General features: G+C 39.5%; 1 protein-coding gene across 2 annotated transcripts; it reads right to left on the reverse strand.

The window, feature by feature from the left end:
- Nucleotides 1-8,614: 8,614 nt before the first annotated feature.
- Nucleotides 8,615-19,208, reverse strand: LOC139287469 (cystathionine gamma-lyase-like). 2 transcript variants are annotated; one of them, XM_070908508.1, is made up of 12 exons: nt 18,968-19,208; nt 16,467-16,548; nt 16,206-16,301; nt 15,949-16,058; nt 15,483-15,617; nt 15,291-15,348; nt 14,990-15,067; nt 14,344-14,496; nt 13,227-13,348; nt 12,637-12,689; nt 12,111-12,249; nt 8,615-9,877 (listed from the first exon to the last, which is right to left on the reverse strand). In XM_070908508.1, exons 1-12 carry the CDS (start codon nt 19,151-19,153, stop codon nt 9,860-9,862), a joined length of 1,230 nt encoding a protein of 409 aa, XP_070764609.1. In that variant the 5' UTR covers nt 19,154-19,208; the 3' UTR covers nt 8,615-9,859. The 2 variants fall into 2 exon arrangements, with proteins under 2 accessions (XP_070764609.1, XP_070764608.1); XM_070908507.1 differs by lacking the exon at nt 8,615-9,877 and having other exon boundaries at nt 11,745-12,249.
- Between the last annotated feature and the right edge of the window lie 1,653 nt (nt 19,209-20,861).

The following is a 20,861-nucleotide window of genomic DNA, read 5'->3' on the forward strand; positions in this document are numbered from 1 at the left end:
CAGCCGAACCCTCTCAAACAACACATTTAACATCACTGCAGTTCTGTCTGTTTCAGTAAAGGACCTTATAACTCAGATGTGCCCTATAGGTCCAAGTATTCAGGATTATGTTGCTGACTCAATTCTCAGCAGCTCAAGCCAGAGTCTGGCTCCTTCACGTCTCTGTCACAGTTTCCAAAAGTTCCAGTTATATATTAAAGTTTTGAAATTTGAGTCCAAAGCTACACAATGGAATAACTCTATCGTCAGACAAGGACATTTGTTTTTACATCCAATACCGGCCTTTTTAAAAAGTCTTTCTCTCTACAATATCTGTGCATGGAAAAATGTTTAGGGGAAAAAAATCTGTCAGGGGACATGAACTCCAATCTCCTGCATGGAAGTCAGACACACTCCACCCCTCGTTGCATAAAGCACGCATTATGTTCTGCATCGGTACAGAGGGTTTGGTGTTGGGTGTAAACCATGAGACTTCCGAACTTTCTAAAGACACTGAGGTTGAATGGAAAAATTATATATTATACTTTCAATTCCCAGAAACAGTGGGAACATGAGATTAGTAAACTGGACAGAGAAGGCTTATGTTTATCCACCTGGTCTGTGTGATGTTTTGTACCAAAGGGACATTAGAGAGAAAAGATCAACCATCGACTAGTCTTGCTTTCTCTGAACAGAGGGCCAGAGGGCCAGAGGGCCAGATTTACTGTAGATTTTGTAACACATTCTTCCCCCAAACACAATCTCACTGCAAACAAGATCTCTTTTGCAAGAGAGCAAGTTTCAGGGAGGATTGAGCAAATAATAGGAGACAGAGACTGATGTGTATTCTGTGGCAGTTTTGTGGGGGAAATTCTCAGGTGTGAACTGCGCAGATTGGATTTTACACAAGCCACGGGGAAGGTGGGAAAACAATATAGGCTAGTAGAGAACTAGAAACTGATTATTAGACAGAAGAATTTGGCTTTTATTAATGAACATAATATCTGATTACTGTAGCAAATACTGGATGGTTGTTGATGGATGTTGTGGTTTGTATTCATAAAACTTGAATTTGAACTTGACCATTGATGAACTGATCTGTACTCACATGTCCATGGTCTGGTTACTCTCTGGCTCATGAAAGGTGTCTCCACATTGAGGTCTGTTTTTTTTTTGTCAAGCACTTCTTGATTCACTTTGAGTTGTGATTTAATTTTATTCTCTTTGATGTTTTTCATGCCTGAGTGTTCTCACTCAAACATCCAGCATTTGTATTCGCTTGGGCTTAAATCATGTTGATGTGTGTCTTTACGCATATACATTTTATGGAGTAGTGACCCATCAAAGGAGCCCGTAGAGGACATCAGGCTGCAATAAATCTGCAGCATCACTCGCCAGCTGATGGAAATGTGACCTGAGTGTCCTGGGAGTGTGACAGCAGGTTAGTGTCTGATGTTGTCAAGTACACTGCTCATCTGCCAACACAGATGTTTTATTTAACCAGAACCACGCTGTGTCTTTGTAAACAAACATCACATAGATCCAAGTTTTAACTGTGACATATTTTGAAAATCACTGGAGAAGAAAATCAATAAAAAGAGGCAGAAGATGATTTTTGGACTGTTGCTGCCAAAATCTATGATTACTTTGGCTTTGAGTCAGTTTCATTAGTTTCAGTGTGCAGTTAACTTAAATGTCTTTAATAAAAATATGTTCTGCTTATAACAGTTCAAGCCTAAAAAGCTGTGTCATTGTTTCAATCATTTAATGACATTTTTATCTGCATTTTTTACTATTAGAGCTGCATCAAGTGGTGAAGTCCAAGGCTGAAGGCGTCACTATTAGCAGCCAGTTAGCAGGGTGACGAAGAGCTTCCTTCTGTATCTTGGTTTGACTTTCCAGAGATTTCAAAACTTTGCTCCAAAATGTGCATCAGCTTTAAAAGGAAACATTGAGATGATACTTCAGGAAGATATAATCAAACACTCTTTTGACATCTACTTTAATTTAATCATTGTCTACTACAATGCCTTGTGCTAAAATGTCCTTAAAACTTTATAGTTGTCTTGTCAGAAGAAAAGGTGAACTGGTCAAATGTCAAAAAACATGGATGTTATTAGATCTGGCCTTTTCTCATGGAAGCCTTGAATGCCGATGTGGAATTTTGCCCCGCCTGGAAATTTAATAAACAACTTTTTGAACTCATCTGAGGCAGAAAAATCAATCAATAACTGTCCAGGCAGGACAGACAATGCTGGAGCACAAATATCAGGCTAAGTTATCCAGTGACCTGGAATACACATTAGTCACAGTTCAGTCAAAATACCTTGTGACATAGTGTAAAGGGATGCTGACAAATTAGTGTAAGAAATCAACATAAAGTGTCTGATTGAGGTGTTTGGCCACCGTAAACTTCATTCAATGTGTCATCTGTCTGTACCTTTGCAACTCGTTGTTCATGATTTGTTTACCTTTTTTACATTTCTACAATTATACCAAAATACTTGCTAACAAGACATTTTTTATGTAATACTGAAAGTACAGTTTCCTCCCAGGCATGATGCTAACTAGCTAACAAAGAAAGAACGAGAGGCCACAAAGAGAGACACAGATTGAGATGAACAAGTAGAAGAGTGGTCTGTGGGCATGTTAACCTGTGCTGTATCTATATACTGCACATGTCAGACTATTCAACCTCTGCCATGGTGGTTACTATAGTAACCTCCCGAGCTGATAAAAGAGTTGAACATGTCTGTCAGGTTGCAGGTGTTGAAGGGAAAATTCAAACATAATGTGACTATTGAATTTCGCCTACAGACTTAATCTGTATGTATCGATCTAAAGTAAATGTAAACTATTTGTTATTTAGATCCCCATTAGCGACTGTAACGACAGCAGTAGCTACTCTTCTTCCACATAAATATATTAACAATAAAGATACTGTCATTGTCCATATGTAAACACACTACACTGATGCATTCACTTGTCGATGTATACCTCAAACACTACAAGAGACTGTTGTCAGCCTCCACTGACTTCCCAGCTTTATATTTAAGTATTAGAATAATGTATATTAATGTAATGATGTATATAAGCTGTTATATTCACAACTGAGAGCTCTTTAGGACACTTTTAACATTGCATAAAAATGCATGTTATGGTCATGGCGGCTCAAACTTCTCACTTTATCTACACATCTATCTGCAAGTTTACTTAAGGAAATGTCTATATTAAAGGACAGGAATATTATTTTATTATTTATTATAATTATAATAGTTTATAATATTTATTGTGGCAGCCGGGCCAAAAAACACGTTTGTATTTTAATACTTATATAACGTATATTTATAATTGTTTATCTTTCATTTTTATCCTTTATATTTATTTTTCTCATTCTTATTTTGAATCTTATTCTTATCATTATTCTTCATCTCACACTAGCATCTTTAGCACAGCCTGAAGAGTATGCCTGGCATTTCACTGCACTTATTACAGTAAGAGCACTGTGACAAATAAATATCCCCTTGAATATTGAATTTATTCTGCAGATTTGCCCTAGTCGTTACCACACTTTCTTTCACAGTGCACCACTTTGGCTGTATTTTATTATGTCTGAGAAATAATTAAGGAGAAACGTCAGATACTCACACACTGTTGGATATCATCAAATGTTAGTGGTTGTTGCATCACAAATTGGATTGGATTTTCAGAGATTTTGTGATCAAGTGTTGTAATAAAATATTTCAGGTCTAATCGTGTCTAACTGTTGAGTGCAACCTCCAAAATCTAGTTGTAGCAGTAGCTGTAACTGATTATTTTTATATATATCATCCTGAAGATTATTTTCCCTGAATCACTCAATTGTTAAGTCTTTAAATGTCAGAAAATAGATCCGTTGTCATTTTGAGAAAATAGATTTCCCAAAATGCAACTTGATGTCATCAAATTGCTTGTTTTGTCAAACCAATAGAACAAATATTTTACAATTATATAGAACAGAGAAAGGATTAATAGCTGTTTAATGAATTAAATTAAGTATTGTCAACTAATCCCTGAGGTGGGATTTGATTATCACTGCAGTTACCAAAAACTCACACACATAAATATGATGGAACAAGTAGAAAAATGTAAACATATGCAGGTAAAAATAACTTTAAATCACTATTTCTCCTGAAGTACCTCCTGATATACAGATGTCAGAAGTTTCATTTGTCAAAAACAGTTACGAGACTCAAGAATTCAAGCCATCGTAGATCACGTGGAGGGTTCAGTGCCTTGCTCAACGGCACCTTGATGGAGGCTGTGATTGTCTCATTCACCTCCTTTCTTTCTAGTTTTAAAGAGTTACATCGTGTGAAATGCAGTCACCACAAACACAGACAAATTCTAGTGAACGTGCATTGATTATATTTCATGTGCGACACTGGTTTATATTTCTATGATTTCATGACACACTTCATATCACAGTTATCTCTTGTTATGACAAACAAAAGTTGAGGCATTTTTCTTGAGCTAAATTTTCATTCTTTTCCAAGAATTATAAACACTTTTAAGCAGTCGGCCATGTTTGCAAACTGTCCCTTTTTAAAAACAATGAGTTTGTGTCTCATTATCTGGTAATATGCTGCTTTGTTGTCTGTGAGCCACGACAGTTTGAATGAGTTAGTGTCAGACTCTGTGAGGACGGTGTGCTGCAACTCTTACTGTACGTGATCCAGATGGGATAGGTTTTGGGTTTTTTTTACTTACTGGATGACAAATTTCCAACAGCAAAGACAAGGACTTTTGGGAAACAAATGAAACATCAGATTGAGACAGATCCAGACTGAGGGAGAAAAGACTCTGCTCTGTCTGTCCTCTCACACACACCTCAGAGTGTGAATAATTGATACGATACCTCACCTCGACAGGGTCAGAAGCAGGGAATATAGTCCCTCCGGCTCAACCTGCCGACACATCCATCTCCTCCACACTGACAACTCATTTCCTTACTCAGGAGTTACTTTATTGACTCTCTAATCTGATGGACTCCTGTTCTTCTCTCTGCGGAGGCAGCGCAAACATATGGTGTATTGATGATACCTTGGAAAAATGCATAGATCCAATACATCTCAGCAAAAGGAGGGTAATAATAAGAAACAAAAGGCAATTTTCTGATGGATCTAATTCCATGCATGTATGCAGAGGGCAGCTTGTCATGCTGTGCTGGTACAGATTTTAGCCCCAGGTAAAGCTGTTTGGCTTTAAAATCCACTGAGACAGCTCATGTCAAAGATTTATGAACTCTGTACTCAGTATGGATAGAAGTGTAAACCCAAATGGTGCGTACAGAAGCACAATTTCATTGTTCTTGCAGCTCCGTCTCCTGCGAGCATCACTCATGGCCTTTTAAATTTTAAAGCCACCGAGTTGCGGTGCTGGCCTGATCAATATCTACTGTAACAAGGATGCAGACAATTTAAGGCTAGTTGTCATGAGGACAAAGCAGGTGCTCTACCTTTATTTACACCCCTGCTAACGATAGTGTATGTTCAGTGAATCCATCAGTTTGATCAGTGGATATATCAGCTGAATTTTATCGTGAAGATAAAATGATGGTAGTGAGTCAGTATGTTTTTTAAGATATGGCGTTAAAACATTTATTTCGGTACAGTTGGTACAGAGTATATTTGATTATACCCTCTGTCACGCAGGTAATGATTTTTCCCTTCCGCCCTTAACATCATTATATTTAATGGCAGCAGTGTTTGAGCAGACAACAGCTACTGAGTCATCCAAAATGTCCAAAAATGTCTATTTTCAGATGGCTGACCTCGTTGCAGTTGTGGGTATAAATGGGTTAACGTAACTAACCACTTACAAGATCAACAACTGCTGCTGTCTCTGCCATTTCTAGTTTTCCCAGAACAGCAGCGAAATTGACATAATTCAAAATCAATACAGGACTAATTATGTTCTTTCCCTTTTCGAGTGGCTGAGAAAAGAATGGGGACTGAAACCTTTCAGATATGTAATTATAGTTTTCTGTCCACCTGAGACTGTTGATTAGACTTCAGTAGGCCTCTTTATTGTTCACTGTTGTTCATTTATTATTGGTCTCTCAAATTCACAAAAAGGAATGAAGAGCCGAGTCACCTTCTGGTCAAACTTTATACAATACTAAGAGAAATCTGTGAAAATTATGGACAATTTCCTGCCATTTTCAACTGTCCTACAAACCTCGTCAAGTGTGAGATTAAACTCTGTGTTTAGAGTATCTCAGCATGAGAGCTGGCAGGGCTGACATTCAGGGCTGCAGGACCATTTATAACGAACAAGGCGAGCGGACACGCTATAAAAATGAACATCAGAGTGGACGTCCATTACAACTAGGCCATATAACATGACACTGTACATGAAGTGTAATACTCTGAAGGTCAGCTGCACTGGAGTCACTTTGTTTTGGTTCATTTGGTTGTCTCATTCAATCTGCTACTTCTCTATGCTTTAATTTTAAGGGCTAAAACATCAATTAAAGTAACATTAAAGAACAATATGGCCCATTCAACATATTCTGGCATTTGTAACAAAGAAAACACACATCCAGACCTAAACTGGGATTATGACTGCAGTTGTTCATTGTAACTCTTTAATGGTCCTCTGCACAAATGGGGATTTAATCAACTACAAAAGGTTTATTTTCCTTCTCATTTACCCACAGTCATTTAGACGGACAATAAAACACAGTACACACACGATATACTGTTGCTGTTTAATCTCAGCTCTCTCCTCCCTGCAAACAAACTGGTTAATGAAGGAGAGAGTTAATGGGTTCAGGGATCATTCATCAACGGCATGAATTTGATGCTTTGCAGGTCAAAAGACATCTAGATGTCTGGGTTAAAACTGGACTAAATGTGAGAAAACAATCTCTCCACAGGGTCCATTTAATAGCAGTTTGGGAGCTTTTGATCGTATCACATGAGCTGCATCAGCAGATGGAGTTTTCCCAGTTGTCATGAATTGTAGACTGGACCAACATTGGTTGAAAAGTGAAAGTTTTTAGACACTTTTTAGAACTAATGGTTACATATAACCATTTCTGCAACAGAAATTAAATGACTATATTTCAATGTCACATGTCACCACATTGAAATACGGTCATTCAAATGTTGGGGTTATGTGCCGGGCTGAGAGCAGTGACTTCCTGGCCTCTCCACTGGTTGCCTGGCAACCTCCCACTGATGACAAGACTTTAGGAAGTGACTGCTCCCTGCCAAGAAATAGTCCGGCATATAACCCCACATAAAACCACAACATGTCGTTCATTTAATTGTTAAATTCTGGTGTCACGTCACCGCCACCGGTTTGAAGTGAAAAATCAGTTTGACAGGAAAATGGAAACCTAAATAGCAGTAAGTAAGCACTTTATCCAGAGTAAGCTGGTACTCGTGCATCTTTCGCCTCCCTCATCTCTTTGGTATCTTTTGGTAATATATAATGTGTTCTCACAGACAAACATGACTATGTTGTTTGCAGTTGATGATTTCTGGGAACCCAAGTCAATATTTCAAACTGCTGCTGCTATTTTAAGGTCACTGAACACACTGAAACTGCAAGTTGCTGAGCTCTAAACTCCTTATCTACAGATTTGTGATCTATGACTTCAGATGTGATGGAATTCAGACGGCTTCCACTGAAGGCAACTGTGATGCAACAGATAAAAGCCACGCATTGAGTCCCAACAGCCACTTTGTTTATATTTAAGATTTTTGCCACATATTGTTTAAACTGGCGATAACACACTTTATTTAGCAGTGAGTGTAATTTGAGTTATCTTTGTAAAATAAACACCAAAAGCCCACACAGCCACATCATAACCTCTCATGCTTCCAGTTAGTTGCGTCGTCAGAGACTTATTCATGTTTGAGACTCACACTGGAGATGTGTTCTCCAAAAAAGGCCCTGGCTGACTGAAGGGAGCTGACAGGCACCAAAAACCTGCACTGAATGATGTTGTTTTGTAGGAAAGTCTAAAAACACACTTGGTGACAAGATCCCACCACATGAGTCGAGGCTGGGAGTGTTTGGAGCTGAATATCAAACACCTTTGTAGAACCTCTACTTTTAATGCAGAGCCTCTGCCAGTCCTGTTTCCATTCAGACCACCACTTCCCCATGAATCTATACAATCTAACTGAGCGTGCCAGGTTTCATAAAGTCCTCTGAGGCTGTTTGTGCTTGCTAGATTATCACATCAGACTTAGGCAGAGATTTGAGAGGTAGTAGAGCTTACACAAAATCTTAATGATGATTCAGAAGCGCCTCAGAGGTGTAAAATCTATTACATCGTCGTAGGTAACAAGAAATTAAAAGTTCCAATGAACCAAAACCTTTAAAGATAATAATCGGTCTTTTACACAGAACCAAAACCATCAGTCTCCTTGTGGAAATGTTATTGATGGTTTGGTCATTAGGACGCCAACTAGCTCATTTGATCCATCAGCTAAAACCCCAGTGTGCAGCCTGCCACTATCCAGGCTAAATTGAATGTGGCGCATCGACTTGCTACAGTTACTGAGGCTGAACTCACAATTACACTGCTAAAGTTTGTACAGCGGGATGGTTGAGAGGAAGTGAGAGACACAGAGACACATACTGCAGACCGATTTTAATGGATTTGTCGGTTACATAAATGACATTGACCTTGAGTGCATTCTTGAGCAGTGATGTGTGACTACAGGGGGAAAGCAGAGCCCGAGTGAGTCCTGACCTGGGAGACATTTTGCTTTCATTACATTTTATTATAACAATAAAGTTGTTCTATATACTACAATTGTCGCTGGAGTTTTGACATCTTAAGACTTTTTTCCTTCTCCATGCACCTTGGAAGGAGGTGAAGCTGTGCCAGAAACCCCTACTTGATTTTGCCATTGGCCCAAGTGCTTCAAGAACACAAATAAAGCTATTCTGATAAACACTCTAAGACATGTGCGTATCAAAAAGTCCCTCATTTATTGGAAAATATCCTGATTAGTCTCAAACTTGAGGATTAGGATTCCTCTCCTCTTATTCATAATTCATACACTTCATTAAGCACAATATCAAGTTCCAATCAAACATCTGGTGTCTAGTTTTTCTTGTGCTTCTGCCACCAAATACGCACATTTCTATTGATAATTTCTGAATGGAGATAGTTCATTGTTCATACATGGACTTTCAAGGTTCTGGAGAGCCTCTACAATCTTTGAGCAGATGTTGAAAGTCAAGAAAAAATATAAAGAAAATATTTCTGACTTTTGGACAGTAGGTGGCAGCATTAGCTTTGCCAGTATGAGTCTAGTTAGCCTGACTAGAATTCATTACCTTTTATAACAGTAAGAATTAGGAAGTTATTAATACAGATTAGAGCTGCAGATGTATTAAGGGCAGAGATACAAAACTTTCCATTTGGAGACTGTCCTGTGCATCAAAACAGTGGATGCAACCTGAAGTACAAAGGTTTCATAGCAAGATTACACAGAAAATACTGCGATTGGTGTTTTTCCTGCAGAAACTTTTCATATTAGTATTGACTGAAAAGGACGCCCCATTGAAGCTTTACAAACAAAACTAAATTAAAACAAAACAAATACAAACATAAAAACAAAGCAAAACCTGCATAAGATAAATAAGATTACAACTGATATTCTAGTAAAATAGGCATCAAAAAGATTATCATGTAACAATTGTGTCAATTATTCACAGCACAATTTTTTTGTTTTTTTAAAGTTGTTCCCTGATAGGTGAATCTCTGCGGTTTGTGCACTGAACTGAGGTACCAAATGTTGATCTGCGATAATTAAAGACTTCTGGTACCTCCGGTCTTCATCCCGAGCCTCGAGGACGCCCTGAGGACATTTCACTTCTTCTTTGGATGCTATTAAAAGACAACAGGAAAAGAATACATTGACCGGTGAAATCAATAAATCCGTATAGCCCATTTACAGGAAGTAGCAGATAGACAGTTAATAACATGATACAGTTTTTCTGAAATGATACGCGCATACAGGAGCACAATCCACTTAATTATTCTTCGGAGACGGGATAGCAAAATGTCTGCCATAAAGGCAAGTCAAAAGCAGATGAACAGAGGGCCCACCACAGAAAGCCGGTCAATAAAACACCACAGACCCCGTACTTTACAGCAACATTATAAATGGCACCAACCCATTGGAGACTTTAAAATGATTAACCAACAGCCAAGTTTGTGATTCAAAACTAACGCTTGGATGAGGACACTTGACCGGAAATTAAACCGCCTGCCCCAATCTGACCTGCTGTCCCAGCCAATCAAACGCTTCACCCATCAGAGGTGCCTTTTCCCGGGACTACAGACAGTCATTAGAGACATTTGTCTCCATTTAATTTCCATTAGCTGCAGATGGGCAGCAGAGGCATTATCTGAATCCTGAGAGAAGGAGGTGCAGGCCGCCATGCAGGATACGGCTGACTCTATCCGAACCTCAGCCGCCAGAGCAGAAAGAAAGACGGAGGTGTGATAAAACCTCAGATGTCGACACCAGCCGTTCAAGCTGAGAGAGATGTGATAAAAATTCAGATGCCAGATCTGGCGGGCAGCAGTGCACAGCAGCGCACAGAGGTGAGAAAAGCTGAAACTGGGCAACGAACTTGAAAGTGGATTCTGGGAACGCTGCTGTACTTCTGATGAGCCATCTGTTGGTTTCATGAGCAGAAATACTTTGAATGTTTTCCACAGCAAAAATACTGAGAGGAAGCATGCAGTTAATAAATCAACTTCAAGTATTTTTAAGATGTGAGCATGTTTGTGAGAATCTATAAACATTTCTCCATACTTTAATAGGGTGACACAAAGGAGATTGACTTTGGGAGATTACATGTAAACAATATAAACTCTCAGGAATTTGCTGAGCCAGTGCAAATGGAGGAATATTACTGTGCTTAGAGGGACTTACCCCAGACTGAAGCACAGATACAGAAACCTCTCAGTGCAAGATGGATCTTGTCGTGCAGCAGCAAGAGGGGGTTTATGGGATGGGTGGATACGCCACAGCACTCGACAAAGTGCACAGCATGCAACCACTGCATACCTAACTCAATTCTGGTCTGCAACTCTTCCTGGCCTGGCTCTCTCTAAATGTTCCCAAGATAATTGCCACTTCTTCTCCAGGCCAGATTTTGACTGGCGTGCCTCATTCTGCACTATACAGGTTAAACATGTACTTTGTTGTGTGCTTGGAAATGTGACTTGAAAGTAAACAAGTGGCAGCTTGTTTGCAACTCTAAAAAGGAACAGTTCCTTGAACGTTACAAATTTGATCATCCACTCTAATCTTTATAAAGATTCCTAAAAATATTTTATGTGGAAACTTGAATGCACCCATTGTTTAAATATTAGTGCAGGTCGTAACTCACGTAACATCCCACACTCTGCTCTGAGATTAGATATAAACTTGTACTTGTAAAGTACACAGAGGCATGGGTGCATTTATTCTCTGATTAATCATTAGCCAGTCACACGTGTGGCGCTTGGATCTCCTTCAAAGCATTCAAACAAGAAAGCTCAGAGAGTAAAGTGAGTTGAGGTGGAGTAGAGACAGTGGGGCATAAAATACCAACACATTTTTGTGAGATTTTCTGTTGGGCAGATTTCCCATTTGAGACCGAATAAAACTTGAGAACATGATATGTTATAAAGAGCGTCTATGATTTTATGCAATTCTAGTCCTTTATAGACATTTATTCACAATGGACATCTGAGATAATCATCAAAAGGTCACCTAGGAAAGTGTAAGTCACATCAAATCTATAAATATGTGTATCATGTCTGTGTCTGTAATAAACCCGAGTCATCTTTGTTGTTCTGTACGTCCTTCTGTGTAGATCAAAACCTAGAAAACAAGCGCCCTGCCTGACAATTTCTGACAAACGAATTAGTGCTCAGCAGAAAAGCCTAACTTTCTCAGGTCAGTTGGCTCGTTCTTTGGAAACAGGAGGGGACATTTTGGTTCCCATCACTTATTGAGAGAGCTGAAAACAAGTCCATTCTCCCACAACAGTTGATTTTGATTGATAAGAAACCATATTGGTTTGAAGGGCTATCTGGTATTCCAGTGTTGGATATTACATACAGCAGCAGTCAGTGCTTGCTCCAGGTCTTCAATGATGTCGGCCTCGTCCTCCAGTCCCACAGAGAGCCGGATCAGTGTGTCACTGATCCCCAGGACATTCCTCTCCTTTTCTGGCACTGATGCATGGGTCATAATCGCCCTAAATTATGATAGAGGACATTAGAGCCATATACAGAAAAACATCCTGCTGTTTTAATAGAGGTTAGAGCAGAGACATAGATTTTATAAAGGAAATAAAGTATCTCAATTAAAATCTGAGAGAGACCGATATTTTTCTTGATCTCTGCTGCCCCCTTGTGGTGCTATTTGTTACATTACATCTTAGATTACAGTTACGTAAAGTTTCAGTTTATTTGCAAGTTATAATTTGTAGTTTTTAACCTTACTACTATTTCTGTGATGTTCACTTCTGTCACGTTTTACATGCCACTTGTTTTTAGTGCTGTCGAAGACCAAAAGTCAACGCTGTACTAGATTCATGTATGTATAATAACTGTTTAGAGTAACTTTCTGCAGGGATACTTACGGATGTTCTGCTAAACTTTCGTACCCACCAAGACTCTCAGCAATCGCAAACATCTGAAATAAGAAGAAAACAGAGGACATGAAGTGAAACATAGTGCAGCACATAAATAATGTGCACAAAATATGATAAGTAACCAACTACAGAAACTAACCAATCCTCAATGCTGAGGCGTGATTACATGAAATAAAAAGCTGTTTAAAATCAGCATGGAACTAATATGAGCTATCTGTTTATTAAGGTTAGTTTCCCCGGTGAACAAATTGAATGAGTGCATTATTGCAACATTATGTCTGTGGCACCTTTTCTTGAGCAAAACATTTTAATGACTGTCCAACCCCCCCTTGGGAAAATTAAAACGCCAAAAGCCTCTTCCAGGAATTGCGTGCAAGCAGGACGTCTTACAAGGGTGCTTTGGTAAAGTTGTGGTATTGAAGTGTTTTTTCCCCATTCACCCCCCCCCCCCCCCCCCCCCCCCCCCCCCCGTCAGAATCCAGTCATTTTGCAAAAGCCTCCAGCCTCACAACATTGCCAAGTTGCAAAACACAAAACTAAATCAGTTCAGATGAAATAATAATGTAATGCCGAATTACTTTGAGGCTACTGAGGAAGGTGGTGGCGTGCTCGAGTTTCCCCTTAATGTAGAAGGTGATCATCCCCGGACATCCGGTGCATTGTCTCTTCATCACTTCATGCTGGGGGTGAGAGGGCAGGCCTACATTGAGAGACGGAAAACATGAAAATACAATCAGGTGGTAATTACAGGATGTTTATACTTCACTAAAGCATGGGCAAGACAAGGGGTGCCCTTTCATAGACAGTGTGTGGGTTTCAACACACTTTGTTAATTTACATTGCTTATGGTTCATGTCAAATATACATGTATGTATCTTTTGAAGTGTGTGAAAGGGCATATTTGCTAAAACCGGAAGGAGTAGTTTATTCCAACCCTGGAGAGTTCACACCTTTGGTTCACTGCTGTTCAAACAGCTGCAGGTGTAGATGTAAGGTGCAAATGTCACTGGAGGAAATAACACATACACCCCAAATGCACGAGTTAATGGAGGAGATGGGTTACTGACATCTGAGAACCAGCAGCTGTGAATGATTAGCAACTCTTGCATAACAAGATGAAAAAAGGGAAAGGCCTGTTCCAACTTTTTCTTCATATGTTTTTGTGCTGGTGCAACCACCAGAGAGCAAAATCAGAGGGAGGAGTGCTGATGAATCCATTGTGTTTAGCTAATAGTCACAAAGACCACCATTTTTATGCTTTTTCTGCAGCGTGGTACTTGTGAGAAGATGAAACTGTTGCTAATGAGCCCCATATATTTGGACTTTTACACAGAACGACACAACCCCCTGAAACCTTTTAATGTTATGCTGAGACTTGTTTACATCAAATAATAAAATACCAATTCATTTTCTATATGAAAAGACTGCATTAAATCACTGTGAAAGGCCTTTCTTCAGCAACGTGAACTCTGTCCTCAGAGCACATGTTTCGTAACAATCTGTGGCACTCTCCCACACACCATGAAACTGCAGAGAAGTAACTGCAGGTGCTTGTTGGTACAAACCAGTTTAACCAATCTGGCAGTGGAGCAATAAGAGGCATGTCTCAACAACATGCTGGTATGATATAAGTGGTGAATGATAAGGATAATACATCAAACTTGTCATGTCTACACTCCACTGCTGAGTTATCACCTGGGAAAATGACGCACTCCACTCTGGGATCTGCCTCCAGAAACTTGGCAGCAGCCATGGCGTTCTTGAAGTGGCGCTCCATCCGCAGGTGTAGCGTCTTTAGTCCTCGGTTGCACAGGAAGCAGTCAAAGGGAGACGGTACACCACCCAGCGCTGGACCGAGGCAAGAAGATCACAAGCCAGATCAGGCAAACAACAAAAGCATAAAAAAGACTTCCTTCTGAACAGGTTTTTAATTGGTTCTGAACTTTGGCCTCTTGAGCATGTTTTGGTTGTTTAATGAGTGAATGTAGGTCAGGTTGAAATAACCAGTCCACCAAATACTGAGTGTGGCAGAGCAGGAAATTAGGTGAATATGTGACACTAGAACTGTTCACTTTCTGAGATCTGAGATTCGGATACACAACTGGTGAAACTGGAGCCAGCAACTGTTTGGCTTCTTGTTTAATAAATGACAAACCATAAATCAATTATCAATATATTTGGCGACTTTCTGTTTCAGCACTAGTTTACTGCACAGTATATCTGATGAAGTCTATCAAGGTAGCTACGCACTGACAAAACCTGATGAACGGCATTTTGTCTGAATGTGTTAAGTCCCTAACAAACACGAAAGTAGTTTTAATGTGCTGCTCTTTCTACTCACCATTTTGCAGAAACTTCAGTCGCTCATATAGATCGTCCCGGTTCATTGAGGCCAGACCCATTACCACGTCACTGTGACCTGTCAAATTAATTGATGTTGGAGCAGAACACTTCAGTATTTGGGCCACTTTGAGTAAAAACGCTTTTAAATAAAGTTCATAATGTTTTAAATATTACTTAATTACTGGTGAAAATTACAAGAGTGTCCCCAATACACTAGTATTTTTGTAAACATACTTACTTTTTGGTGTAGATTGCGTCAAATCTTATTTTAGTAAAATGGGAAAATGTACATAACCTACCATTCATGTATTTGGTGGCTGAATACATGCAGATATCAGCTCCCAAAGCCAAGGGGCGCTAAGAGCAAACAAGACAAACACACGAGTTAATCAATGATTCGTTTCCACATGAACTGGAATTTGATTGCAGGAAACTAATAAACTGCCGTTTCAACATCAAAAGAGCGCGAGGCGCACGTCTGTCGCCCTCACCTGGAAGTAGGCAGACATGAAGGTGTTGTCCACAACCACCACTATGTCCTTGTTGTGTTCATGGACCAACTCAGAGCAGGCCTTGATGTCAACGACCTTCATCGTGGGGTTGGTGGGCGTCTCAATCCACACCAGCTACGCCAAGAAAGAGAAGATGTCATTTCATTGTAGTAGCATGTTCAGCAGGTCAAAGATGTGGCAAGCTCACACTCCACTGTGTCAAAAGCTAAGAAACAGTTCATCTACTGGTGCATTTAACATGAGGACCAATGACAGTCATCACACAAAGTGCTGTTTCACAATGACTCCCTCACAGGAAACGACACACCCAAAAACCAGATGTGCAGCAGCAACTTTAAGGGCCTTAAATAAAAGAAAAAAATAAATCTGTTGGAAGAAAGGAACAAACTACAAACACAACAACACAAAGAGCACTTAATTCTCCCTCTGACATCCTCTGACTTACTTTAGTGTTGGCCTTCAGAGCAGCTTTCAGCTTCTTTGGTTGTGTACAGTCAGCAAAAGACACCTCCAGACCAACTTCAGTGGCAATTCTTTGGAAGTAGCGGTTTGTGCCTTGCAACAGAGAAGTGAAACTAAGTTAACATTTTCCCACTTACGCTTGAACTTACGGTTAAAAACCAACTCACTCACTCAAGTGAGTAATGCTGCATCATTTTCTTTCCTACACAGTTGTCCAAGCTGCAAAGCGGTGTGTCTCACCTCCGTACACATCATCCATGCAGACGATCCCATCACCTGACTTGAGCATATGAGTGATGGTCACTGTGGCTGCCAGCCCGGAGGCAAGAGCAATGCCTGCAGGGGAAAAGCACAAATGCAGATTGCATATATTTCATCCATTATGATTGATGTTTGAATCATAATGATCCATTTTGTTAAATACAGTGTTGTTAAATACTTCAGTCTCTGGAATATGCCTGCCATGATTATGTGAGCACCTGTTATAATAGCCTTACTTACAATACTTTGCTCCATCCAAAGCAGCCACTGCCTTCTCAAGACAGTTTCTTGTAGGGTTTCCACTCCGGCTGTATTCAAACCCCTACATTACAAACATGAGACATGAGACCTTTCAGTCACCAAACTAAACATTTATAATAATATACTGAGTTCAAACAACAAGCAGAAGCAGGTTGCCCAAACACATGCCCAACAGGACTAGGGCATAACTTCTTTATCACCTTTAAAAACACAGCTGGGTGGAAGAACAACACACCACCCATACCAGTTAGCCCCTTTCACAGGTAATGCCAGTGTTTGCTTTTGTCTTTTGTTGCATAATCTTTTAATACAGTGGGTGTGTGCACAAGACTGAAAACTGAGAACCACCATTTGCAAACCATTTATTGTGAGGTAAGAGACTACACATCAATGTCTGTTTAAATTAACAAGGTAAATTACTCCAACCAGTGATTTAATGCTTCATTGCTGTATAGAGACAACTGCTATATGAGCTCATTGGTGGGAGAAAATATATCCTTGTGTTTGCTACCAGGACACACATGGTTTGCTCTTAATATGAGAAACATATAAAGAGAGATCCACTAGTTACAACACAGCGCAATACAGTTTTTGGATTCTCTGAAAGTGGAAGGAGGTTCATCGTGGGGTACAAATGAAGAAGGCTTTATACCTTCCAACACACATGACATTAAAACAAAACATTTGTTTGGATGAATGATATGAACACTGGAGGCTGTTGCCTTCAGTCATACATGGAGCTTGAATGGCCTTGAACAGAGGGTTTGTGTAGCTGTCTCCCTGTGAACAAGGCCATCTGTAAATATGCAGTAGTAAAGCAGATGGTGGATAAGGTTTACTCAGATATTATTATTTCACATCTGAACAGACAGCAGCCACTGTTTTTAAAAGGTAAAAACGGTATTCCAAACTTTCTACCACATGTGAAATAGAGGAATTGTGAACTCGGCAGGAATATTGTGGGAGTAGTGGGGCCGAGCATACCAGGGTCCATAAAACAAGGCCAAGAGGTCAGGAGATCAGCGTGAGCGGTGGGTCGAAGTATGTCTTTTATTTTGGTCATGTAATTGGGGATGCAGTTTTAGCTGTTAATGCTGTACATATGCCTCGAGATTAGTCTTACAACTGGGAAACATAAAGACCATTCATTCCCCTCCTAAATGCATTGTGGCTTTGTGCGAAAAATGGACATGAGAAAACCTAAAGTGACCTCTGCTCCCGAGCATTTATTTTATATGACATGTCAAATTGTAACTTCCAAACCTGTAATCTGGAAAGCAATTCATGAATAACCTACAGTATAATCATTGACAGAAACAAATGGCAGTTCTACAAGTCAACTTTCCTTGCAGCAAAAATGCTTACTGTACTATTTAAACTACAGCGAGAATATGATAGTGAGGGGAAAACTATTTATCCCGCACAGGCTGGCTTCAGTCTGGATTCCCAGGCATGGCCTCTGAGTCATTTCCATAACTCGAGAGAAAAAATGAAGTTAAGCTGTCTCTCTTAAGATAGATTCACTTTTGAATGAGGAAGCAGAGGAACGCCCATGAATGTGGTCCTTTGTTTGACATTTAACAGTTATTACAGGCGTATGACACATGTACACAGTCACTAATCACTAACACATGATAGATGAAAAGAGACCTAAAATAAAATACATTCTTTATTTTGTTCATTACATATTGTACGTACAGTCATATATTTTACATTCCTTTACACACAACTATGTGTATGTATAGAGGCTCTGTATAGGTATTCACAATACTCATCTATGCAGTTCCAATGAAGCACCTATACAATACAGGACAATATACAGACTTCCATTAACCACGTATAGAATATCACCAGGCACTATTGTTGTGTATAGACCTAGACTGTGGTCCTAGTTTTGGTTATAGTTCAGTTGACGATTCTAGTTATTTGCTTTTGATTATAATGTTTTCTTATACAAAAGGGATAAAACAAGAATTGTCACCATATTTGTGACCAACACCAGCTATTAAAGTTAGATCTAACGGAAAGCTAGAAGGACTTGAAATTGGAGATATGCAAACAAAACTGTATACACATGACACGAGTTTACAATTTTAATTTTCCATTTTTGTGTGTTAATATGTTGTTTTGTGACTGATATGATCTGGCTGCTTTAACGCAGGAGTGCCCATTAGAATTAATTAAGTACTCTGTCCATCCATCCATCCACATGGAAACAGAGACAGTATTGATTATGTCCTGATAAATATATATCAGGACATATATTCTAAAGACATGAAGATGAGAGTTTATCTTTACTTACATGTTTTCATGTCTCAAGTATCTTAAAACAAAACCCAACAACTGAATATTAATTTATAGCCAACTTAAGTCCCCTTACATGACGCTAAATAGGGTCTGCTTCACGCACGTGTCTACCACCGGATCGCTTCCCTCTTCACCCCCCTCTTTAAATAACCAAGGCGTATCTGGCTACTTACAGCGTGGTTTCCTGGTCCGCTCTGCTTGAACGTGGTAGAAAGAGAAATCGGCGGCACTACAGCCATTGACTTCCACTGCTCCGGCTCCTGGCCGACGTGAATTGCCTCTGTGGCGAATGATTTGAACGCCGTGCTGAAGCCGGCGAATACGTCGCTCTGCTCGTCTTGTTTGTGATTTTGCTCCATGACAATGCGCTCCCGCAAACGTGAACTACAGTAAACTGAGGATGAGTATGCATTACCGTTGTATGGTAAAGGGGAAAGCCATTTATCATAGCAGTGCGCCGCACGTCTCCCCGCGAGCCAATCAGCGCTCATCAACAAGCAGAAGAAGGCGCTGATTGGTTATTCAGCAGGGGCGTCCCACCCATGTGACTCTGCACGTTGTTTGCGTTCTTTGTGTGTGTGTGTGTTCAGTACTGTGTGTGTACTGATGTAACATTTCCTGTTGGTTGAGTCAGGGAGGTTACACTTTTTACTTTTTCGTCTCATTTCTTAACAGATTTACTTCATGAAGTTATTTCTACTGAATTTAACAGTTAAAAATATAATACATGTAGTTCAGTGAAGTCGAAATCCAATCCAAGTAACTAAAAAAAGGAGCAAAATCTAAAGTTCTCTGTAACTCAAAATATTTCTGAAAGATGTAGATGTGAAATGGTGCATTGAATGTTGTATGTGCATTTTCGTTCCTCGTGGCACACTCAACAGAGACGTGTAGCTGTGTTTCCATTCTTGAGCCATAGGGGGAGGAAGTGCTCTGTACTGACCCAGTGATATGACTGTTCTGCTGCAGCCTGCCTCAACGTGGCAAGATAGTTGGCTTGAGTCATACAGGTGTCACTGGGTCTGCCTCACAGTGTGTCCTTGAAAAATACAACCAAGTTAGATAAATAGATAGCAAAGCCAGGTCACATACATCATGAAACACATAAGAACATTCAGTGAGGTGGGTAAGAAAACAATCAACCAAAGTAGTAGAGGCTGAAATACAAACTGAATGAAATATGTACTGAATATACACTCCACAGTGGTAGTGCCACATACAACGGTGCTGGATTGGACATGCATAGATTCAAATATAATGATTAGCAGAAGAAAACCAAGAAATAGGCAACTTTATGGTTGTAGTTACATACACTCGTACAGATGCTTATCTACAGTACTGGACACACATAATGAATGTGTAACATGACATGTAATATGAATGTGATTAATGTATAGTCAAGTGAGCACTCTTCTCTAGTTATGGGGGAAAACTCAATTTCAAGCATCGCTGTGGACTTTCATGGAGGTGTCTTATTACATATAAGTTGAACTGAGAACAAAATGTAAGACATTATAATAATGTCATAATGTTTATTTATCTAGTCTGACTATACCCTAAAGTCAGTAAGACTGGAAATAATGAACCAGGTGGGGCTGCTGCTGGTGTCATATTTGATCAATTTTATAATCAAAATCTAAATTGACCTGTGATAGTATACAGTATACTGATAACAACGGTAGTAAATAAGTACATTTACTCAAGTACTGTACTTACGTGCAGTTTTGAAGTACTTATATGTTACTGGAGTATTTTAGGCTACTTTACACTTCTACCCTACTACATTTCAGAGGGAAATATTCAACTTTTTACTCCATCACATTTATCTTACAACTGGAATTCACATTTGAATACTTTAAACACATTTTGATGATAATACGTGTACTATACTTGTGCTTTTATTTAAGTACAAGTGTAGTATATATTGATCCAGGAATTTTACTGGTAATGGAGTATTTCTACACCGTGATATTGGAACTTTCATTTAAGTGAATGATTAGAATACAATCCCTAACCCCAGTATATAAAACAGTTCAAATAAGCTGCCAATTACAACACTGAACTGCT

This window comes from Enoplosus armatus, chromosome 7 (assembly GCF_043641665.1).
Source record: "Enoplosus armatus isolate fEnoArm2 chromosome 7, fEnoArm2.hap1, whole genome shotgun sequence".
Taxonomy (NCBI): Eukaryota; Metazoa; Chordata; class Actinopteri; order Centrarchiformes; family Enoplosidae; genus Enoplosus; species Enoplosus armatus.